Source organism: Cyclopterus lumpus, chromosome 9, assembly GCF_009769545.1.
Source record: "Cyclopterus lumpus isolate fCycLum1 chromosome 9, fCycLum1.pri, whole genome shotgun sequence".
Lineage (NCBI taxonomy): Eukaryota > Metazoa > Chordata > Actinopteri > Perciformes > Cyclopteridae > Cyclopterus > Cyclopterus lumpus.
The window spans coordinates 5,465,895-5,487,303 of NC_046974.1; the positions used below are offsets into that span (position 1 = coordinate 5,465,895).

The window sequence follows — 21,409 nt, forward strand, 5'->3', positions numbered from 1 at the left end:
TCATGCTTATCCTGTGGTGTTTTCTAAGAGTTTGTAAGCATCTGGTGAATCCTAAAAAAATGATTGACGCACACGAGCAGGAGATCGTCCACGACCATCTGCGCCCCCGGCCTATGACCTTGAATAGAGAAGGCTGCAAAGTCAGATACCATCGAGTGATCCGGGCGTTGGAATCTTTCATGCGGTGGAGCCATTGGAGCGAGGTGTGGTCCAAACAGAGGGTGAATGAGGGTCCATGTAGGTCATAGCGCAGAGAGTCGACTACCCACCGGATGGCCAGGCACTCCTTCTCCACCGGGCTGTACCTGCCCTCTCTCTCTCGCTCTCCGACAGCTTCCGGCTGGTGTACAGAACAGGGCGGTCAACCCCTGTACCTGTTGGGACAAAACGGCCCTCTGTTCGATGCGTCAGTCTGCAGAGTAAAACGGACAGAGAAGTTAGGTGTATGAAGGAGTGGTTCCCCACAGAGAGGTTGTTTTATGTTCTCAAACACCAACTGGCACTGCTCTGTCCACTGGACCGGATCTGAGGCACCTTTCCAGGTCAGGTCAGTCAAGGGGCTGGTCAGATCTGCAAAGTTTGGGATGAATCATCTGTAATAACCCGCCAGCCCCAGAATCTGCCTCACTCCCTTTTTAGTCTTGGGCCGCGGACAGGCGTGGCAGAACATTCATTCAGAACATGTCATGAGCAGGTGTGGTGGAACATTTATCATTAGTGTTTTTCCTTAATGTAACTGTGTTACCAAACTCTGGGAATAGAGTTCAGCTCATCTTATTATTGTATAGTCCTCTTGTATATTGTGTCTCTCCCTATCTATCTGCTCTCAAGAATGTCCACGACACCATCTGGGAAAGCAGGTGGTGTCTGTTCACATGGACGCCGTGAGAAGGAGAAAGGAGCAAGAAAGGGAGGAGGGCTGAGGGGCAAACACCTGATCAATAACATGACTGTATAAGACTATGTCGCACTATCTTTTCTGGGTCAGACCTAACCATTTGTGGGACGGAGCTCTCGTCAATCAATTGAATTATTCCAAGTTTCTGTTTAATAAATACTTAAAGACATTTAAGTGTTTGGACATTACACTTGTTTTCTCTAAGGGAAATTGGAAGGGTTAATTTCAATCACATTTGGCGACGAGGATGGGATTGGACATGTGATTGGGACTTCGTTGGACGACAGACGCGCAAAGAGAATAGTTGATTCCTCCCGAAAGGTGAGAGGCTGTCCTCAGACGGAGTTCGAGATTGCCGCTCCAATCCTGCATTTGGGGGAAAGAATCCCGGCCGGTGAGAGAGCATTTTGTGATGTAAACAGACACTTCGAAGGGCCGTAACTTGCTGGCTCGCACATTAGGGTGTCGGACAGGCATGTCCGGGTATGCTTGCTTATTGGTATGCTTGCTTATTGTAGTTTTAATCTTGTGTATCTGATGCACCGCATCTTTCTGAAAATTCTGTAGGCAAGCAGCTGAGGTTTTTGTCTTGTTTTGTCTATCTTAGGGCTCACCTGCCCGCTGCCCAAGTGGTACCCCAGATACCGTACCTCCCTTCATCCAACTGCACACTTCCCTAGGTTGGCAGTGAGACCCGCCTGTCTCATGAACTCTAGCACCGCGTCCACTCGCTGCACATGCTCTGCCCAGGTGGTGCTGTGGATGATTACATCATCCAAGTAGGCGCCAGCATATGCAGCATGCGGATGCAGCACCCGGTCCATGAGGTGTGGAAAAGTGACTGGGCCCCCAAACAACCCAAAGGGAAGCGTGGTGAATTGGTATAAACCAAACGGAGTGGAGAAGGCCGTCACAACTGATGACGACTAACACAAAGCGATGTCCGCGTGCACTCCGGTGAAGTGGCCCGATGGGGTCCATACCGATTCGCTCGAACAGTACCTCCATTAATGGCAGAAGATTTTTCGATCCTTCCCTAATCACGGATTTCCATCGCAACCCATTGGAACGTCAGGAGCCGTTCCTAGAGGGGGAGGTTCTATCACAAATTCCCCTTCATATTAGCTGTTTTCACCCTGTCTGCCTGGTCAATTAACTCTCATGTCATTTCAGATCCTGCCCGTCACACCTGATCATCCCTCATTCCCTTCAGCTGTTCCTCATGCCCGTCTCACCTGCAGCCCATTTCCTCATTAATTCCTCACTACTAAGGTCCCTTCACTTGTACTTGTCTTCTGCCAGATTGTCTTGTGTGTTAGTGCCAAACTCTCCAGCGTAAATTTGTCTCATACCTGATCTACCTGTTCTGACCCTGTTTCGCCTGTCTCGTCGACCCTGGATTTTGCCTTCCCCTTTCGATTTGTTTGCTTGTTTCGACTGACATATGTTTGACCATGCCTGAAACTACACTAAAAGTATTTTGCTTGTCAATCTGCCTTTGATTCGTGCTTGTGAGTTCCAGTACCTGTAACCCTTACACACTGTCACTCATATCGTAAGCCATCCCACTTGTCCTGTGAATTATGTCCAAGCCGAGTCCACTAAATATATTTAATTATATTACTATAGAAAGTCATAGCTGTTCCCTGCCAGTCAGGAGTCAGTGTTGTGATCTTTGCTCAGCTTTATCCAGCATACCCTTAATAATATACTTCCATTTTATATAGTGCTTTTCTGGGTACTCAAAGGCGCTTTACATAGGACAGAGACAAACGGAACAAAAAAAATAGAAAGGCAAAGAAGCAAATAAAACAAACAGAACATTTTGGGTAAAGAAGAAAACCGGAGAAGCTGTGCGGAATGAGTCATGTAATGGAGGGTAGGGTGCAGGGGTCAGCAGGTGAAGGCGAGTTTGAAGAGGTGGGTTTTGAGGGCTTGCTTTAATGTTGATAGGATGGGAGCGTGTTGGATGAGGGGGGGGTTCCAGAGGAGGGGTGCAGCAGCTGATAAGGCCCTGTCACCCCAGGTCTGGCGCTTGGTCCTGATGGTCTTCAGAGTGTTTGCACCAGCGGACCTGAGGCAACGGGTTGGGGCTTGGATGGGGAGGAGGTCTGAAAGGTAGGAAGGAGCCATGTTGTTTAGGGCATTGAGTAATATTTTTAAGTCCAGCCTGTATTTGAACAGGAGCCAGTCGAGGTTGCATAAGAACGGGTTGATGTGTTCATAGCGGCGGGTGGAGGTGAGCAGTCGAGTGGCAGAGTTCTGAACATATTGAAGTTTATTGAGGATTTTGTTGGGAGAGCCATAGAGGATGCTGTTGCAGTAGTCAAGTCTGGAGGTTATGAGGGCATGGATGAGAAAGGTCTTTAGTGACCTTTGCTTGACCTGACTTTCTTTAATTGTCATCCTGGGATATTTAGCTTGTTCACCAGCTCTGCAATGTCAGATGAGGATCTGTCATACATAAAACTAATTAAGTTGCAGCATTAGATAATGCATAACTTAATGCATCAACCTGTCTACAGGTTGAATTGGATGATCTCAGTTGATCAGTGATGTAATATGAATCCATTCAAGAATTAGAATTCTAGAATTCTTGCACCTTCCTGGACTCAAAAAAACTGTTTAGATTCAAGAGACCAGTCAACAACCAAGGAACTCTCGTGCTCAAGGAAATCAAGATGAGCGACCACTCTGTGTTTAACGATCTCCGGCTGGAGGGACAATTTTGCGACGCGGTCATCAAAGTGGAGGATGTGGAATTTGAAATCCACAAGGTCATCCTGTGTAAATGTAGCCCTACTTCCTGTGAGTTGATTATCTGAAGCGTGTGAATGTATATCCTTCAAATTGGCAGATAAAAAGGGGTAATGATCTAAAGTCTGAGAGACTAATCACAATACGTAATGAGTTCATGGAGCATTTGTAATAAAAAACGAATTGTATCAGGTTGAGGATGGGTAAATGAAGGTCCTCGCTGACATTCAGGTCATTACAACTAAATATCAACTTCCATGAAGTGTTGTATTCTACATTGATTGCATTGTTATTCATTATTATTATATTATTATTATTTGAACGCAACAGTAGTCTCTCAGTTCCATAGTAATGTGCTTTTAAGCAGATCAGTAAAGTGTAGTAGCATTGAGTATTTTGTGTGTTCTGAAAAGTCACCAGATTGATTTAAGGCAAACTGAGATGGTCGATTCAACGCACAAATGGAACAGAGAAGCTGTTCACAGATGCAAAACACTGAGATCACAAAAGAAAACAAAATGAAATACAAATGTAATATCAAATATTTGTGACATTCTTACTGCGAGTTACACTCTGAATGATGTCCGGTGGTGAACGTATTGTATAATTGCCCTTTATGCATAACAGGGTTGTGTGTCGATTCTATTCATGCTTACTAGAAAACATCATTGTTAACAATGTGAGAAGAAAAATCTGAAGTCCGTTTCCAACCCTTTGCTTTTGCGTCTCCCCATAACCCCACAGTGCTCTCTTCCAACGCTGGTCGAGTTTCAAACAAAAAGGTATTCGTCATACCGGGAATGTCTCCCCGACATGATGCGGCTCATCATTGACTTTGCGTACACCGGCTCCGTTTCGGTGACGGAAGAAACGTGCAGGAGCTACTAATGGCGGCTTATCAACTTAACGTGATGTACGTCGTGCAGACTTGCTGCGACTTCCTCGGTGAGCAGCTCCGTGCAGATAACTGCATCGGCATCTTTCAGTTGACCGACATCGTCTTATCCGCCGAACTGCAGCACAGGGGCCTACCGCTACATGGCCGATCACTTCGAGGAGGTCGCTTACCATGACGAGTTCCTGCAGCTGCCCCTGCAGCAACTCATCGACATCCTCGAAAGAGACGACCTCAACGTGAGAAATGAGAGCGTCGCCTTCGAGGCCGTCCTTCGCTGGATCGACCACGTACCCGGAGAACGGAAAGCACACGTGGCAGTGCTCTTGTCTAAGGTATGATAACCTTCTGTCACTTTGTTTAGACTACACCTTCAGCATTTTAGCCTGTGGTGTTATCCCAATTGCAGTAACAGTCAATTAACCACCTTAAATTAAAGTCCCAAGTACCAAGTCCAGTTTCAGGGTGCTTTCATTCAGTTTGTGTTCAGAGACAAACTGTTTTAGAGAAGCTAACAGTACGTTAATCCTGCTATCTATTAGTGTATGTGTATCCAAAGCCAGATGTAGCTTATTCCTCAGAGTTTTTTCTTTGAAAGCATTCCTCCACGGTCCGCTATTAAACATTTCCCAGACTAAAAATATACTGTATATAGAATGTTACCGGTCCAACAAGTTCAATTTAACGATCCTGTCCCGTTTCTCTCTGTATAGGTGCGACTGGCCCTGACGAGTATGGACTACATGCGGCTCAAGGTTTTCTCCAATGAGCTGGTGAAGACCAACACTGATGTGCGCGACAATGGTCTGGGATGCCCTTAAATCCATAAGTCACATCAGGACAAGCAAACTCTCTGTTGCTCAGCTCAGAAAACCCCTCTCGCCCGCCCTCGCCTTCCGAATGCCATCCTGTTGGCCATCGGAGGCTGGAGCGGCGGCCATCCAACCAACGGCATTGAGGCGTTACGACGTCCGCGCCAACTACTGGATCAACGTTGACAAACAATTGCGAGCGGCCCCGCGCCTACCACGGCACGGCTGTCCTCAACGGGAGCCTCTACTGCATCGGCGGCTCTTTGACCGGGCGGAGCATTTCAACAGCGTGCACCGGTTAGACCTGAGCACGCGCGTCTGGCACGAGGCGGCCTCCATGTGCCACCGCCGCTGCTACGTGAGCGTCACTTGCTGGACGAATGCATCTATGCCTTGGGAGGCTTCGATGGGCGCACGCGGCTCAGCACCGCCGAGCGCTACAGGCCCGAGGCCAACCAGTGGAGCCTCATCGCGCCGATGCAAGAGCAACGGAGCGACGCCAGCAGCACAACGCTGCCACAACAGGGTGGGTTGAAGGAAAGAGTAGTTTTTTACCTGTTGAAAAAACAAAATAAACCAAATTACGAAAGTTACACAATTCTTGTTTCCGTGGGACCTTATGCAGTTATGTTGAGGTAATAGTTGGACAATTAGGGCGATTCTTCGATGATGGATTCATCTTGCAATAGAGTAGAAATATCTCTGTATAATTTATAACCAGTTGAAGCCAGGAGAAGTGATTCTTTACTTAAAACCCCTCCTGTTCTCCCCAGGTTTACATTTGTGGAGGGTTCAATGGGAACGAGTGCCTGCAAACGGCTGAATATTACATCCCGGAGGCCAACCAATGGACAATGATCAGCCTCATGAACAGCCGGCGCAGTGGAATTCGGCATAGTTGCATATGCAGGTCTTGTCTATGCAGTAAGTACACATGAAACGGTGACACACCAACTTGTGTGAAGTGTGAAGAGATTTATTCAACAGTCAACAGATGAATCAGAAAGAGTTGAGTGTGAGTGTTCTTTTCTTTCACCATAAATTTCACCAAAGGTTGGCGGCTTCGATGGCACTAACCGTCTGTGCAGCGCAGAGGCATACAACCCCGTAAATAACAGCTGGCACGAAGTGTCGCCCATGTTGACTCCCCGCAGCAACTTCGGCATCGAAGTGCTCGACGATCGTCTCTTCGTTGTCGGGGGCTTCAACGGCTTCACCACCTCCTTCAAAGTTGAGTGCTACGACGCGACGACTGATGAGTGGACGGAGGCTTGTGACATGGATATGTTCCGCAGTGCCCTGAGCTGCTGCGTAGTGTCCAGGCTCCCCAACATGGCCGAGTACGTCGTCAGCCGAGACGCCCTGCCGTTTTTAAACGAGGATGCAAACTCAGACAAACAATCCTGAACTGTGCCTCGTGCCATCATTCACCCAGTTTTAAGGCTTAAACCTACAAAAGAGAAATAACATTTCTTTGTGCATTAATCTGCTGTCACTTTCTTTAACTTTTCAGTTTGTGCAACTGATAAGTTGCATGTTCTGGGAGGAGGATACTGTGTCCAACCCGCAGACACAGGGTTGAGCACCACTGCAACAATAACTCCTAAATACGACAGAGCTGTTAGAGGGCTTATTCTAAGCTTCTCCATCATCATCTGAACATAAGAATTGTTGTGTTTCGGGTTTGTAATCACATTTTCGTATCGGCCATCGCTCGTTCTCCTACTCGCTTGGCACAGCTTTGAGAAGTTTAACCGGCTGCAATCTGCATCGTCCCCGCTAGCTGCCGGCAAATACACCGAATACACACATTGCCTTTCAAATACATCGCATTCGTATTGGAATCCCCTTGTTCTGTCAAGTTTGGGACATCTTCGAAAACATTAGCTAACCATGACCTGAACAGACAGGAAGTAGTTTGGTTGATGCTGGAATGAGGACGAATTGTTAGGGTTAGGAAAGCCTATTGGTCACATAATAGACCATCCATTCTAGCATCACCGAAGAAAAGAAAATTCCTTTTCTTCAGCGTGATCGAACTTAAAATGTGTGTTTATATTTGATATCAGTTTTCACATCATTTCAATACTCTTTTGTAGTACTCATCGGGTAAAGTATAAAGTATGTCTGTTTCCGGATGATCCGACAGCTCAACGATTGAGACTTTGACATGATCAAGTTCTTCTTCGTTGGCATTCAATTTACTTGACTTGCCAATTCAGAAATATAAGTCCATATCGGATACAACAATTATGTATTAATAGATGCCAAACGAGGACAACAGCCTGGAAGAAGTAATCATAGTCCACAGTGATTAATACACATGCAGACATCTGTCCATGCTTCCAGAAAACAAGAGGAAAGACACTCATTTGGACACTATCACTGAGATAAAGATGAACTACTTCAGTGTCAAATATGTCATTCAATGGAAAAAAACATTAGAATAATCTATATTAATGCAAAGAATAGAGAGATGTCGATTGTTATTTCTTGTATTTTCAAAATGTGCTCGTTCACTCTCGCTCAATGGAGACAGTTTATAACTTCCCTTTCATTTGCCTCAAGTAAACCTGAATGTAAGCAGGTAACACTCGTTAACAACTACCGACAGCCACATTCTGTAACTACCTGGACTTACAGGTAAACCTGAATGTAAGCAGGTAACACTCGTTAAAAACTACAGACAGACACATTCTGTAACTACCTGGACTTAGAGGTAAACCTGAATGTAAGCAGGTAACACTCGTTAACAACTACCGACAGACACATTCTGTAACTACCTGGACTTACAGGTAAACCTGAATGTAAGCAGGTAACACTCGTTAAAAACTACAGACAGACACATTCTGTAACTACCTGGACTTAGAGGTAAACCTGAATGTAAGCAGGTAACACTCGTTAACAACTACCGACAGACACATTCCGTAACTACCTGGACTTACAGGTAAACCTGAATGTAAGCAGGTAACACTCGTTAACAACTACAGACAGCCACATTCTGTAACTACCTGGACTTACAGGTAAACCTGAATGTAAGCAGGTAACACTCGTTAAAAACTACAGACAGACACATTCCGTAACTACCTGGACTTAGAGGTAAACCTGAATGTAAGCAGGTAACACTCGTTAAAAACTACAGACAGACACATTCCGTAACTACCTGGACTTAGAGGTAAACCTGAATGTAAGCAGGTAACACTCGTTAAAAACTACAGACAGACACATTCCGTAACTACCTGGACTTACAGGTAAACCTGAATGTAAGCAGGTAACACTCGTTAAAAACTACAGACAGACACATTCTGTAACTACCTGGACTTACAGGTAAACCTGAATGTAAGCAGGTAACACTCGTTAAAAACTACAGACAGACACATTCTGTAACTACCTGGACTTACAGGTAAACCTGAATGTAAGCAGGTAACACTCGTTAAAAACTACAGACAGACACATTCTGTAACTATCTGGACTTAGAGGTAAACCTGAATGTAAGCAGGTAACACTCGTTAACTACAGACACATTCTGTAACTACCTGGACTTACAGGTAAACCTGAATGTAAGCAGGTAACACTCGTTAACAACTACAGACAGCCACATTCTGTAACTACCTGGACTTACAGGTAAACCTGAATGTAAGCAGGTAACACTCGTTAACAACTACAGACGGACACATTCTGTAACTACCTGGACTTACAGGTAAACCTGAATGTAAGCAGGTAACACTCGTTAAAAACTACAGACAGACACATTCTGTAACTACCTGGACTTACAGGTAAACCTGAATATAAGCAGGTAACACTCGTTAACAATTATATTGGGGATTATATTGTTAAGTATGAGGATGAGCTATCTATTGGATTGTAATTTGAAGGTGGAGAAAACATACAAACCTTAATGCACGCACATATGTAGCATGTTAGAGTTTTAAATAACTTGTCCATGTCAATAACAATAAATAAAAATACAACTTTTAAAGCCAATAATGCCAAATTATTTTTTTTGCGTGGGGGAGGGGGGGGGCTGAAGAACATTTTGGGGGTGCTCGCGCTATAAAAATGGGACGTCTGGAAACAGAAAGCGTGTCAACGGAGGCTGCACGTGAGCTGGAGGAGAGACGAGCTGTGATATGATTGACGGGAATTTCAGCCAACCACAATCCACGTCGAGGGTGCCCTCTGGCGGCCACCTGCAGCGGGTGTCGTTTGAGTCGTTCACGTGTAAGTCAGATTGCTCGTAAATTATAAATATTATACCACACATGAACACACAAGAAGAATCAGTAAGTTAAATTACCTCCCACTTCTTGACAAAAGAATATCAGCCTTATATAAGCATACATTACTAATAGTGTATCGTTACTACGTTGAAATCAAACGTGGTAATAATCTATTTGGGAGTTTACATCAAAACTATCCACGCTGCAGTATGGAATTAACTTTAATAACACTATTATCACTTCTGTTTGTTTAAGGCTAATTAGAAATTCCCATATAACGATATTTTGCATCCAGAGAGTTCAACTTTTATTCAAGCATCTCTGTAATCACCCGGTGGTCCCTGAACGCAGCACTTTCTGCAGAGTACATTTGTGCGTTTCTTCAAGCGGCGTCTGAAACCGGACTGCGACGCGAAATGCCGGCGGATTTGAGCCCGTGGAGCGGCCCTCTCGCCCTGCAGGAGGTCGACGAGAAGCCGGCAGAGCCCCTGACCGTTAAATACGACTCCGTGGAAGTGGACGAGCTCGGCAAAGTGCTCACGCCGACACAGGTTCGTCAGCTCAGGCGAGCCAAGCGAACAACTCGGCCTCGTTTCTTTGTTAGCTTAAAAAAAATACACGGCGGCCATCGCTCTAATATTTTATTATTATTATTATTATTAATAAACACTGCTTTGGGTATCGGCCTGTGTTGCAAAACAATGAATCGGGTTCACGTGATGCCTCCAGCGTGTCTGCAGCTTTTAAATAGGTGGATATTCGCGCCCCCTAACGGTGGGGCGGTGGAAGCGCAGCCTGTCAACTGTCTAAAAAAAAAAAAAAACGGAACATTTCAACACCTGCAGGTGCAGAGTCGACCCACCTGTGTCGAGTGGGCAGGATGCGACTCCAGTAAGCTGTACACTTTGGCCCTGACCGACCCCGATGCTCCCAGCAGGAAGGACCCCAAATTCAGGTGAGAAGAGGAGGCGAACCGGGCTGGAGGTGCAGGAAGAGTCCAGTGTTGTCAAAATGAGAGTAATGGTTGTAAATAAAAGGGTAGTCCAGTCTTTCTCTATTTTCATCTGCTAAGAGAACCATCTCTGCATTGTAAGGAACCAAAAGGGTCCAGTCTTGTGGTCGTGGGGGGCATCGGCCCCTTTGTGGACCCTTGGTGGATTTATGGCGTGCAGGTTTCAAACTGCCATGTGGCTCAGGGGAACCTCACGTTGGCCCCCCATTTATCTTGCAAGCCGCCCAGTTTCTGTGCATTGACACGGATGCATTCAAGTACTTGTCAAGCACACGTGTGTTGTTTAGCACAGAGGTCTAGAGTACCGCATGGGTCCTTGTTTCCTTTGTGTCGAAGATATTTCTTTAATATTCACCATGTAAACACAAAATCCACAAGTCTTAGGTTTATTTTATGTTTCATTGTAGGGAGTGGCACCACTTTCTGGTGGTCAACATGAAGGGGAACGACGTGTCCTCCGGCTGCGTCGTCTCGGACTACGTGGGCTCTGGTCCTCCCAAGGGAACAGGTGAGGTGGATTTGTGTCCATGTTTTGCTAAACCTCCTTTTTATTCAAGCTGGATTTTTCCAGTTCTAAGGAGGTTGTTTGTTTTTTTCCCCCCAGCAGCGCTGTAACGCAACATTTAAACCTGCCGTCTCCCCCCCCCCCCAGGTCTCCACCGGTACGTGTGGCTGGTGTACGAGCAGCCGGGCAGCCTGTCCTGCACCGAGACCGTCCTCACAAACCGGTCTGGAGGCGGCCGCGGCGAGTTCAGGATCCAGAGCTTCAGGCAGAAGTACAGCCTGGGAGCCCCGGTGGCCGGGACCTGCTACCAGGCCGAGTGGGACGACTACGTTCCCAAACTGTACGAGCAGCTCGCCGGGAAATAAAAACGGAGGAAATCCCACCGAGGCTAAAAAAAAACAAAAACACAACAAAGCTTTTATTATTTTTTTAAATAAGTGTGGCACTGTTGCCTTCCATAGAGGTGACGAAAATATATCTGCTCCTCTCGATGATGTCACCCACACTCGTCTGCAATAAACGGGTTGAAACACCGAAATTGGTTGCGTTGCGTCTTTTAAATGTTCTCCGTGGTGGCCGGTAGATGATCAGACACATTTGGAGCCGCCATAACGTCTCAGTATTTATCTTTTTATGTTTTTCGTGATTAATCATCAGCGAGAGGATTATTTTTATTTAATTATTATTAATCGTTGCTTTTTGGCCAACAAAGTGTTTATGGGAGGGACACACATTTTAGCTTTATTTGCAATTGTATTATATATTTTTTTTATTTATTATATTACTATATAGATCGTCATATTTTACCTGTTCCCTGGCAGACCGGAGTCGTCGCCCTGACCTTTGACCAGCATACCTTAAGTGACCTCATCATTGCCGTCCCTGGATCTTGGCTCGTTTACCAGCTCTGCAAAGTGAGACGAGGATCTGTGACGCACACAATAATGACACATTAAACTATAACACACTTTACACTATAATACTGCAGCTGGATTTAAAAAGTGGGCCACGTTTAGTCAAGGCTTTAATCATCAATATGATGATATGAGCAATTAATATCGGACATATATATATATATATATAATGACACACCCTTAGTTTGTGTGATGAGCACTTTATTTTCAAATATATTTAAAAGCTCTGACAGATTCATGCTTTCTTTTTAAACTGGAAAAAAAATAAAAATAATTAAAGTGCATGCAATAATGAAGCATCATACTGGTCTGGTTTATAAGAAAATACACAGCTTGGGAGTTGTGTAAAGCCCCAAAAATAACGATCAGATGAAAAACCCATTGATACACGACTGACCCTCAAATACCATCTGAGGAGGAGGGGGGGGGGGGTGGGGGAGGGGGGGCAAAAAAAAGCGCCTTTGTTTTTTTTTTTTCTTCTTTGTTTTTTTTTTGATTCGAGTGACAGTTAAAATACAATACGAAAATAAGTAAAAGCTCTCCATAAATCCTTCTATACACAAAGTACAAGTCCCGCCCCCCCATGAAGCCCTTTGTGCTAGCCTGGAGTTGGACTTCACCTGTACTATTATTCACATTGGCTGCCAGTGCAGAGAAATCGGTCACCCCCCCCCCCTCAGTAATCAAATCCACCCGTCACATGTATTATTAGCGTACCTGTATGTACATGAGATTCGTGTCTCAAAAGTATCAAATTATTCAAATTTTTCATAAAAATGTCCTGATGAATAAATACCAAAAACGGTGGAAAGATTCAGCTCAAGACTATCGGCTGCAGAGGGATCGATTGGCTGTTTGATTTATCGCTCGAGACATCACCCCCCCCCATAATAAAAAAAAATAATGAAACATACCCAAATAAATTTTATCTCCTCTAAAACAGTTTTCTCTCCCTCCTCTCGTCTTCCCACTTTTTAAGTCACAACACAAGAAACACCGTGACATCGTTATTCTTACAAAAAAAAAAAAAAAAAAAACACATGACAACTACAGGAAGTTATCCAGCAAATTTTTTTTTTTTTTTTTTTTTTTTTTTTTGACACCACGAGAGGCAACGAGGGGGGAGGAAGTTTTTGATGGTTTTCGGGGGGGAGGAGAGGTTACTAAAACCATCGCCGTCGACTACGTCCGACCGGCCCAGAAAACACACTGGACACGATTCTGGAGACGTTTATTATTATTTTTTGTTGTTGTTTTTTTTTTTGCGTCCAAGTGTGTTTGACTGAGGGATCCAGCAGCAGTGAACACCTGCACTGTCAGGTAAAAGAAGAGGAGGGGTGTACTGAGGCAGGGTGGGGTCGGGGACTACAAGAGACCCCTCATCTGTAGTCCTCCTTGGGAAGGTCCAGGGTGCCCAGGTTGCAGAAGCCCAGCCGCATGCTCTCCATGTCGAAGCTGTCGATCTCGCGCTCCTGGCGCTCCAACAGGTGCTTGATGCGGTCGGTTCGCTCCTTCTGAATGGAAACCAGCTCCTCTTCAATCTGCAGGAGACATTTTAATTCGTTAGAATTACTTTGGTGGCATATATATATATATATATATATATATATATATATATATATATATATATTAAAGCTTTTTCTTTTAAGAGCAATTTGGGTTAAAAACCTCATTTTTGAGGCTTAATATTCCATTTCTGTAAATATTTGCCAGAAGTTCAATTCACCACATTACAAACTGCAGCCGGTGGTTAAACCGATATACGTCCGACGGTCGGATTGTAACAGTTACAAATGCTGTATTTATATTTAACGTGTTGGTTTCCAAGGTTACCGCAGAGTTGTTCGTGGTGTTTCTGTTTCCCCCCTCGTAGACATTTCACATCCCGGATTTGCATTGTTTGTTACTGTGATGGCGTCTGCGTGGCAAGTTGCATTACTGAGGTCGTGTCTGCTGGATGTTTTCAGTCACGCGTGCATGTGCACGTGCACGTGCATCCACATGCACGTGCATGTGTATCCACATCCACAGGTGCAGACAAAACACCGCATGGCGCAATACGGCAATCTGGGCAACCACTGAAAACTCCAGACTCCTGACCACGAGCCGAGCCGGAGGACAATAGTGCTTCTAAAACCATGACATCATCCCAGTCACCGTAGCGTCTAATCCCGGACGCGGCCAGGAGATGGCGACAGACCACCACGGAGGTCCACTGGGCCCCCAGCAGAACTGGATCCAGGAAGAAGGGGAACGTCTCTCCCTTTGTTGTCGGAGTGCCGTCTACGAGACTGTGGCGATGACGTCGGTCACTTTGGAAAGGAGTCGTGCTCGGCCCGTTGGTGCATATCCCAGCTCGGTTGAGACGGATTTGATGGAGCGGGGTCAACATTTATGTGAATAAATGTCAAATTGTAGTGTGAAAGCCGGTCGTCACAATTGAGGACGTAATAATAATTGATCATAATTGATTTGAAAGTTGAGGCGCGTCTAAAAGAAGGCCGAACGTGTCGTAACCAGAGAACCGCGCGCTGTCGTCACCGTTAGGGACCGTGTGGTCCATGCCACTGTGTGTGTGTGTGTGTGTACTCATGAGTGTCTCTCTAGGTCGTCTTTCCTGCCTGCTGAGGTGGATGCGATTGTGTTTCCAGACCGCTCTCTGCTTCAGCATCGAGGGCGTAGGACTGTTTATATCTCAGCGTGTGTTTGTCTACACACCTGCGTGCTTTGTATCTTTAAGAGGTGTCGTTACTTCCTCCATTTGGTGCTGGAGCAGGATGTCGGAGGACAGAATACAAATAATAAAAGGATTATTATTATTAATACTTTAAAACGACGACGTTTGTGTCTTCTTGTGCAGGATGGGGGGGGGGGGGGGGGGACCAAGACCAACCGGTGAGAAACGCTCCCTTTGAATGATGATATCGTACATTCAGGTTAACTATTCAAATGCGTCTTGTGACACACTATTAGCCATTGTCCCTAAACCGTGTCCTAAACATAACTTTATTTTATGTCTGTATTATTATTTCGAAGCGTGAGGTTGCTTCTCGTCTCTCTCGCTTTCGTCTTCGTTTGGAATTAGTGATTCTTGTTTTTTTTCTCCATTTCTTTTGTTCAATTTTTGTTTGTTTTTTTAGGATTCGAAGGTTCTTTAAACTTAAAAAAAGTAAATAGAAAGGCTCTTTCAAAGTGTTTGGTTCCCCACACCTTTTGTTCCAGGTGAGCCCGTCGCAGCGACACCTTCTGCTCCAGCTTCTGCTGCTCGCGCTCGTGCTGCGCCTCGGTCTGCATCTTGATCTTGCTCTGGTAGGCATTGAGCAGCTCCATCTCCTGCTGCAGCTGCTGCCTCAGGGCCTGGCACTCGGCTTCCTGGGCCTCGTCCAGACGCAGCTGACACCGCCGACCACGGACAGGGGAGAGAGGGGAGGTACAAAGGGAGGGATGGGTAGAAGGAGGAGGGAGGTACATTGATGAGACACCCAGAAAGAGAGAGAGAGAGGAGAGGGAGGAAAGAGAGACGGAAAGTAGGGGAGGAGCGGTGGAGGCGAAGGGATGGAAGAAAATGGAAGGGCAACAGGGAAGGACACAAAGAGGAGGAAGGTTTAGAGAGTTCATGAAGGTGAGGTGACAAGAAATGAGGAGGACAAACAAGGGAAAAAAAAAAAATTGTGAGCAACAGGTGGAGAGAAAAAAAAAAAAACCTCCTACAACACATTGTTGTCCGGAAACGGACACGCGTAAAAAAAAAAAAAAAAGATGGCGCCAACGCCTCTCCGCTCACCGCCTGCGAGGCCATCATCTCGTTGATGCTCTGCTCGTACTGCTCGGCCAGGATGGCCAGCTTGCGCGTCTGCTCATCCTTCAGGGCCTTGAGCACCGTCTTGTGCTCGGCCTTGGGCGTGACCTCCATCTGGTGGTGGCGCAGGGCCTTGTACTGCTTGGTCTGCACCTTGCACGTGTCCTGGAACTGCTTCTTGATCTGCAGCTCCAGAGCCTGCGGTGGACAGTTGAGTGTGTGAGCAATGAATATGGTTGGAGGTTAAAAAGGTGGCAAAAAAAAGAAAGAAACCGAAATGACATTTTGTACTTTTCAACGTTTCTTCCAGATTAACTTGTTACATCCACGTTGCATCACTGCTTTATCAAAAATCTTTTCCAAAATATATATAAAAAAAAAAAAGGTGTTGCTCATGGCTTGCGCCATTCTCAGAGGTGGATCCAATTTTCAAAAGACACAAAGATGAAATCCCCAAAAAATGAATCCAGGCATTTCAAAATAACTTTTTCTTGTCTGCAGCGTCGTTGCCTACATTTCAAAAACGCCGTAACATCCCCGTGTCGACTCACTTTGAGGTTCTTGGGCTGCTGCCGGAGCTCCAGCACGTGTTTGCGGTGGAGCTCGCGCTCGCGCCGGTTGTTGTACTCGATCTGGTTCTCCAGCTCGGTCTGGTGCTGCAGGCGGATCAGGTCCATCCGCAGCTTCTGCAGGATCTTCAGCTGCCTGTACTCCAGCTCCTGCATGGACTCGTCGTGGCGGATCAGCATGGCGTGCTCCATCTCCTTCTGGGTCTTCTTCTTGTTCAGCTCCTAGGAGGACCGGGAAGGGAAGATGGAGAAGGAGGGAGGGAGCGACATTATGGATGACTCGGATGGCTATTGATTAGCATCGTTAGCTTGGCTTGTTTTCAAATCGGACGTTCACGTGTTCCTCTTTGTTTGATTAGAACGTCGGCCGACATTATCAACAGCTGGAAAAATCTCTAAATATCTCTCTTTCTATCATTTAAACACTTCCTTTGTGTCTATTAACCAAAACATTAAAACTATCATGGAAAACGTGACCCCGAAGTGTCGTGCGTCTTCTCACTGAAAGCTTTTGGACCTTCTAAGAGTTACACAACAGCTTTTCAGATTGCGACATTGCTGGCGTCCTTTACTCTGCGCTAATCTTTTTTTAAATGTATTTATTTTTTATAAGAAACACTTCACAGAAGAACAATGGGAGTAATCAGTAGCACACTGCTGGGGGAAAAAAACAAACATTTGGGTGTTACTGGTCACACTGTTCACAGCAACATCCCAAACAATAACATCTCTTTGGTGAACTTCACGTTTAACAAATCAAACGTCCTCCGCACCTCTCGGATCTGCTCCTGCTCCAAGTCGTGCCTCTTTATCATGACTTTGCGCTTGAAGGCGCGGCAGTTCCTGTCGTAGAAGACCCTCTGCTGGGCCAGGAGTTGGGCCTCCTCCTCGGCCTGGGAATGCTGCATGTTCTCCTTGTGCTTGGACAGGCGCTCCTGCTTCTCCTTCTTGGGCGTGCTGTGGTCCTCGTTCATCTCCTGGAGAGAGCGGAGGGGAGGGGAGGGGGGGGGAGAGTTTTATTCGTTATAAAAATACACGACAGAAGAGAGATGCTAATCTGAGGCGTTATTGGTCGGTTTGTCTGACGTGGGTAATTGATCCGATAATGAAGTTTTAATTCTCTATGCGAATATCAGTTTCACTGGTGAAATAAAGACAATGGCTGACGAGTTCATGGCCAAGTGGGTGAGGAGACATTAAAAACCAGACGTGTGACGAGCTAACGTAATCCAAAGCGAGCAGAAAATGGCCAAACCTCGCGTTTACGCACGCGTGTTTTGAACGCCTCGATAAGTGCCGCCTAAATGAAAGAAAAAGTGTTCACAATGCGAAGTGTTTGTATCGAGAGCGTACGGCAAACCCCATTTGACCGTCTGTCTGGAACGACTCTTCATAGCCAGAGGGAGGAAACTACATTCAGCCACATTTATTCCGCCTCAGTATGAGTTCTCTTTCTCTTTCATGGGCTTTGAGGTAATCTACAACTCCAGCTAATGCACTTAACACACAAGCCTGATCCCCCCCCCCCCCCCCCCCCCCGTTCTCTGTGGCGTCTAATTCCATCGTAGCTCAGTTGGTGGGAAATATCTCTCCCTTCCAGCGACGCTTTCTTTTTAACTGCGCTGACCTAAATTTCTGTCACTTATCTCGTAACTGAAAACACACACACACACTGCATCACACTCTCTGGGTCTCGGTTTTGAAGGTTGCGGAGGCACACGAATGATACTCTGTGAGGATGGATTTGTGGTGAACACACACACACACACACACACACACACACGTGTAGGCCCGAGTGACTCAACACAGCTTCCCAAAAGACCACTTTTGGTGGTAGTGGATGTGCATGTTTGTGTGGAGGAGGAGGGCTGGTTCAACAGTGTCACACACACACACACACACACACACACACACGAGAGAGGCGTACAAAAGGAGGAGAAAAAAAACAACACAAACGCGGCACGCACACACACACACACACCTCCTTAATCTTCTCCTTGCAGAGTTTGTACTGCTTCTTTTGATTATCCAGAAAGGTGGTCAGCTCCTTCTTCTGTTGGGCCACGATCTGCTGCTGGAACTTCTTCTCGTCGGTCAACGCCGTCTTCATCTGGGGGGGGGGGGGGGGAGTTATTTATGCATAACTTCCCATAGCATTGGATGCAAGACCACGGTTTAAACCCTTTATGATCAGAAGGAAACTAGCAGCTATCATAACTTTAGCATCATGTCCTAAAGCCCTCCCGCTAACTGCTGCCCGGTGTGATCATCTGTGAACCAACTACGGGGTTACTGTACTGCTGCATCCATCTCATGCCCCATAAACCCCCCAATGCCCACCTCCTTCTCAGAATGCACGGCGTGGCGCTTGGCCAGCTTCTCCAGCTCGATGTAGGCGTTGTTGGCCTGCGTCTCCACCTCCTTCTGCAGCTTGAGCCGGTGCTCGTCCATCTCGGCCTTCAGCTTGTTCTCCAGGGCGATCAGCTGCTTCTGGTGCTGCCGCCGCATGCGCTTGTAGCCCGACATCTGCTCCCGCAGCTCGCTCTCCTGCTCATGCTCGTGGATCTGCTTGGTCACCTGTGGAGGAAGAGAAGTTAGGAGATGTGAGAAAAAAAACATGCAGCGGTTTATTAAAATATAGCGTGCCTCCCCCCCAAAAAAAGAAGCAACTTTCAACACGTCACCCCGTACATTTTTTAATTCATCCGGTTCATCTTTTCCGAGACAAAACTAGAATTCACTCAATGCCGTTAAGCTTCACAGTTCAAGTGCCACAAACACCCGTGAGATCTTTCCGATCCTTTAGATGAAGTTGACGCTAGAGCCCAACAAAAGCTCTTTTATCTGACCATCGTACACACACACACACACACACACACACACGGCATAGATCGGACAACCACAAAGAGTCGAAAAATGTCTAAAACAGCTTTAAAAACAATTTCAAACGGTTACATAATACAATTTAATCGAAGACAAATAACATACTCTTGTGTCTCAACAGCGATGTCAATCATCTTTTCTTTTTTTCTTTTTTTTTTAGCAAAACCTGGCACACCAACCTGAGGACAGAACGGGTTCTCCACGTTCAGGTAGTACTCGCTCCGCATCTTCTCATAACTTCCACCTGAACTCCTCAGGCCAAACATGATGGCGACTTTAGCCAAGTGCACCAGCATCCAGGAACCTTGTGCAGCATCCCATGCCCGGCAGAACCCTGCCTGCGCTCCGATGGCACCCTGAGACCCACCCTCGCTGGACGACGACCCCCCCCCACCACCACCACCACCTCCCTCCTCCTTGGTTCGTGCCCTGGGCACGCAGCGGCCAAGGCAGGCGTGTGAACTGTGAATGAGGCAGGGCGCCGGCGCGGGCCAACAAGAGCACAGAGCGCCTCTTTAGTGGAGCTAACGCTAAGCGGCGGACAGCAGGTGGGTCACATGAATACCTCATTGAGAAAGAGTGAGGGGGGGGAGGTAGAGAATTGAGGGGAGGGAGGGAGGGAGGGGGTGATCGCAAAGGAGAAACAACAAATAGAGAGAGACTGGGAAAGAGTTAGAGCGGAAAAATGTAAATAATGAGAAGTAAAATAAGAGAATCTGGGAGGAGAAAATGGGGTGAGTTGGCTTGGGAATAGGTGGAGGTTGAGCTCCCCCCCCCCCCCCCCCCCCTCCACACTCCTTAATCTGTGCTGAATCAATACCCCACTGTAACAGCAGCTCCCAATCCCAGTCACTTGCTCCAATGCCCCCCCCCCCTTGCATGCTGCCACAAAGGGCCAAGTCACGGCCTCTTTCACACAAGGCTCAGGGAGGGAAAGGAGATCATATTCAGGGCGAGAAGGGCGGGGGGGGGGGGGAATATTCCAGTGAGATCGGTGGGACTTAAGCAGCTGAACTTGAGTTATTCTGCTTGCGTTGCAGTTCAACGTGGTCTTAATTGGGGAATAGAGGAAACGCTGTGCTGGCGGATGCCGATGTGACCGATCTGAGTAATAACCAATAAGTAGGGCATGACGCTTTCTTTTTCTTTTTTTTAAAATCAAAAGAACAACAAGGCGGTTTGAGCGCTGCGTGATCTCCAGGTGTCTGGTGCCCGAAGCCAACGCGTCCTAATAGAAAAGGGCTTTGAGCAATGTGGTATGAAGGTAATATTCATCGCTGTGGAGAACATACGATATTGTTAATCGAATTATCTGTCGGGAAAATAAGATACAGGTGAGCAGCTAATCTTTTATGGGAGAGTATTTCTTCCTCCAAAAGACTCGCAAACACTTTATCACACTCTTTATTATCCGATGTGTTTTTCCTGGAGATGCACAAGATGCCGATGAAGCGTGCATCTCGTGCGGCTGCCTCTGTTGTCGAGCTGAGGTGAAATATCTCACGACGACGTCGTCGTTTCTCCCTTCAGTCGGTTACTCCATCTGACCTATAATAAGCCCCGCCCCCCCTCCCCTCCCACTCGTCCGCTAGTTATTTCTCACACGCGTTCTCCTTGTCGCTCCACATCCATCTCTTTCTTTCTGCCGCCCCCCCCCCGCCCTCCTTTTCTTTTTCCTTCCATCTCCCTTGATGATTTTTCATCCTGCTCTCCTTCTCTTTATTTTCCCTTTTCTTGACCTCACCCCATCATCTGTCCTTTCCTTTTAGATTAATCCCATCCTTTTCTCTCTTTCTCTTTCCATGTTTTCCCTCCTCGACATCAGATCACCCTCTTTTTGCCCCTCTCTCTCTCTCTCTAGATTTCAATCTGCACTGCTCTTTTGTCTCTCCTCTGTTTGTTTACCTGTCCTTCTCATCCCCCTGATATCTGCCGTCGGTGTCCTCCACCTTGACTTCACCTCCTGCAGCCATCATGAGCTCTTTCATTCATTCACTCTTTGATCTCCATCTATCTCCATCTATCGCCCTCCCTCCCTCCCTCCATCACTGTGATGCACTCCTTTGTAATAATAAACACGACACTCGTGAATTTGCGTACTTGTTTTTGAGGACGCAACTTATTACTACCAGTGTTTTCTTAATT

General features: G+C 46.4%; 2 protein-coding genes and 1 pseudogene across 7 annotated transcripts in view; 2 read left to right on the forward strand and 1 right to left on the reverse strand.

Annotated features, from left to right (window-relative positions):
* The first annotated feature begins 4,453 nt into the window (after nt 1–4,453).
* Nucleotides 4,454–6,769, forward strand: LOC117735861 (annotated as a pseudogene).
* A 3,128-nt stretch (nt 6,770–9,897) lies between these two features.
* On the forward strand, nt 9,898–11,637 carry pebp1 (phosphatidylethanolamine binding protein 1). The gene is made up of 4 exons (XM_034541088.1): nt 9,898–10,133; nt 10,428–10,537; nt 11,002–11,102; nt 11,247–11,637. The coding sequence occupies exons 1-4, from the start codon at nt 9,999–10,001 to the stop codon at nt 11,462–11,464; spliced, it is 564 nt and encodes a 187-aa protein (XP_034396979.1). The 5' UTR covers nt 9,898–9,998; the 3' UTR covers nt 11,465–11,637.
* Nucleotides 11,638–12,477: 840 nt separating this feature from the next.
* The window catches only part of taok3a (TAO kinase 3a), a 50,271-nt gene continuing 41,339 nt past the window's right edge, over nt 12,478–21,409 (reverse strand). For all 6 annotated transcript variants that reach the window (XM_034541082.1, XM_034541084.1, XM_034541083.1 and 3 more), the window contains 7 exons: nt 18,722–18,958; nt 18,363–18,491; nt 17,155–17,358; nt 16,364–16,603; nt 15,798–16,010; nt 15,224–15,406; nt 12,478–13,554 (listed from right to left, as the gene is read on the reverse strand). In XM_034541082.1, coding sequence (XP_034396973.1) covers nt 13,393–13,554; nt 15,224–15,406; nt 15,798–16,010; nt 16,364–16,603; nt 17,155–17,358; nt 18,363–18,491; nt 18,722–18,958 — 1,368 coding nt within the window. In that variant the 3' untranslated portion in view covers nt 12,478–13,392. The remainder of the gene's footprint in view (nt 13,555–15,223; nt 15,407–15,797; nt 16,011–16,363; nt 16,604–17,154; nt 17,359–18,362; nt 18,492–18,721; nt 18,959–21,409) is intronic.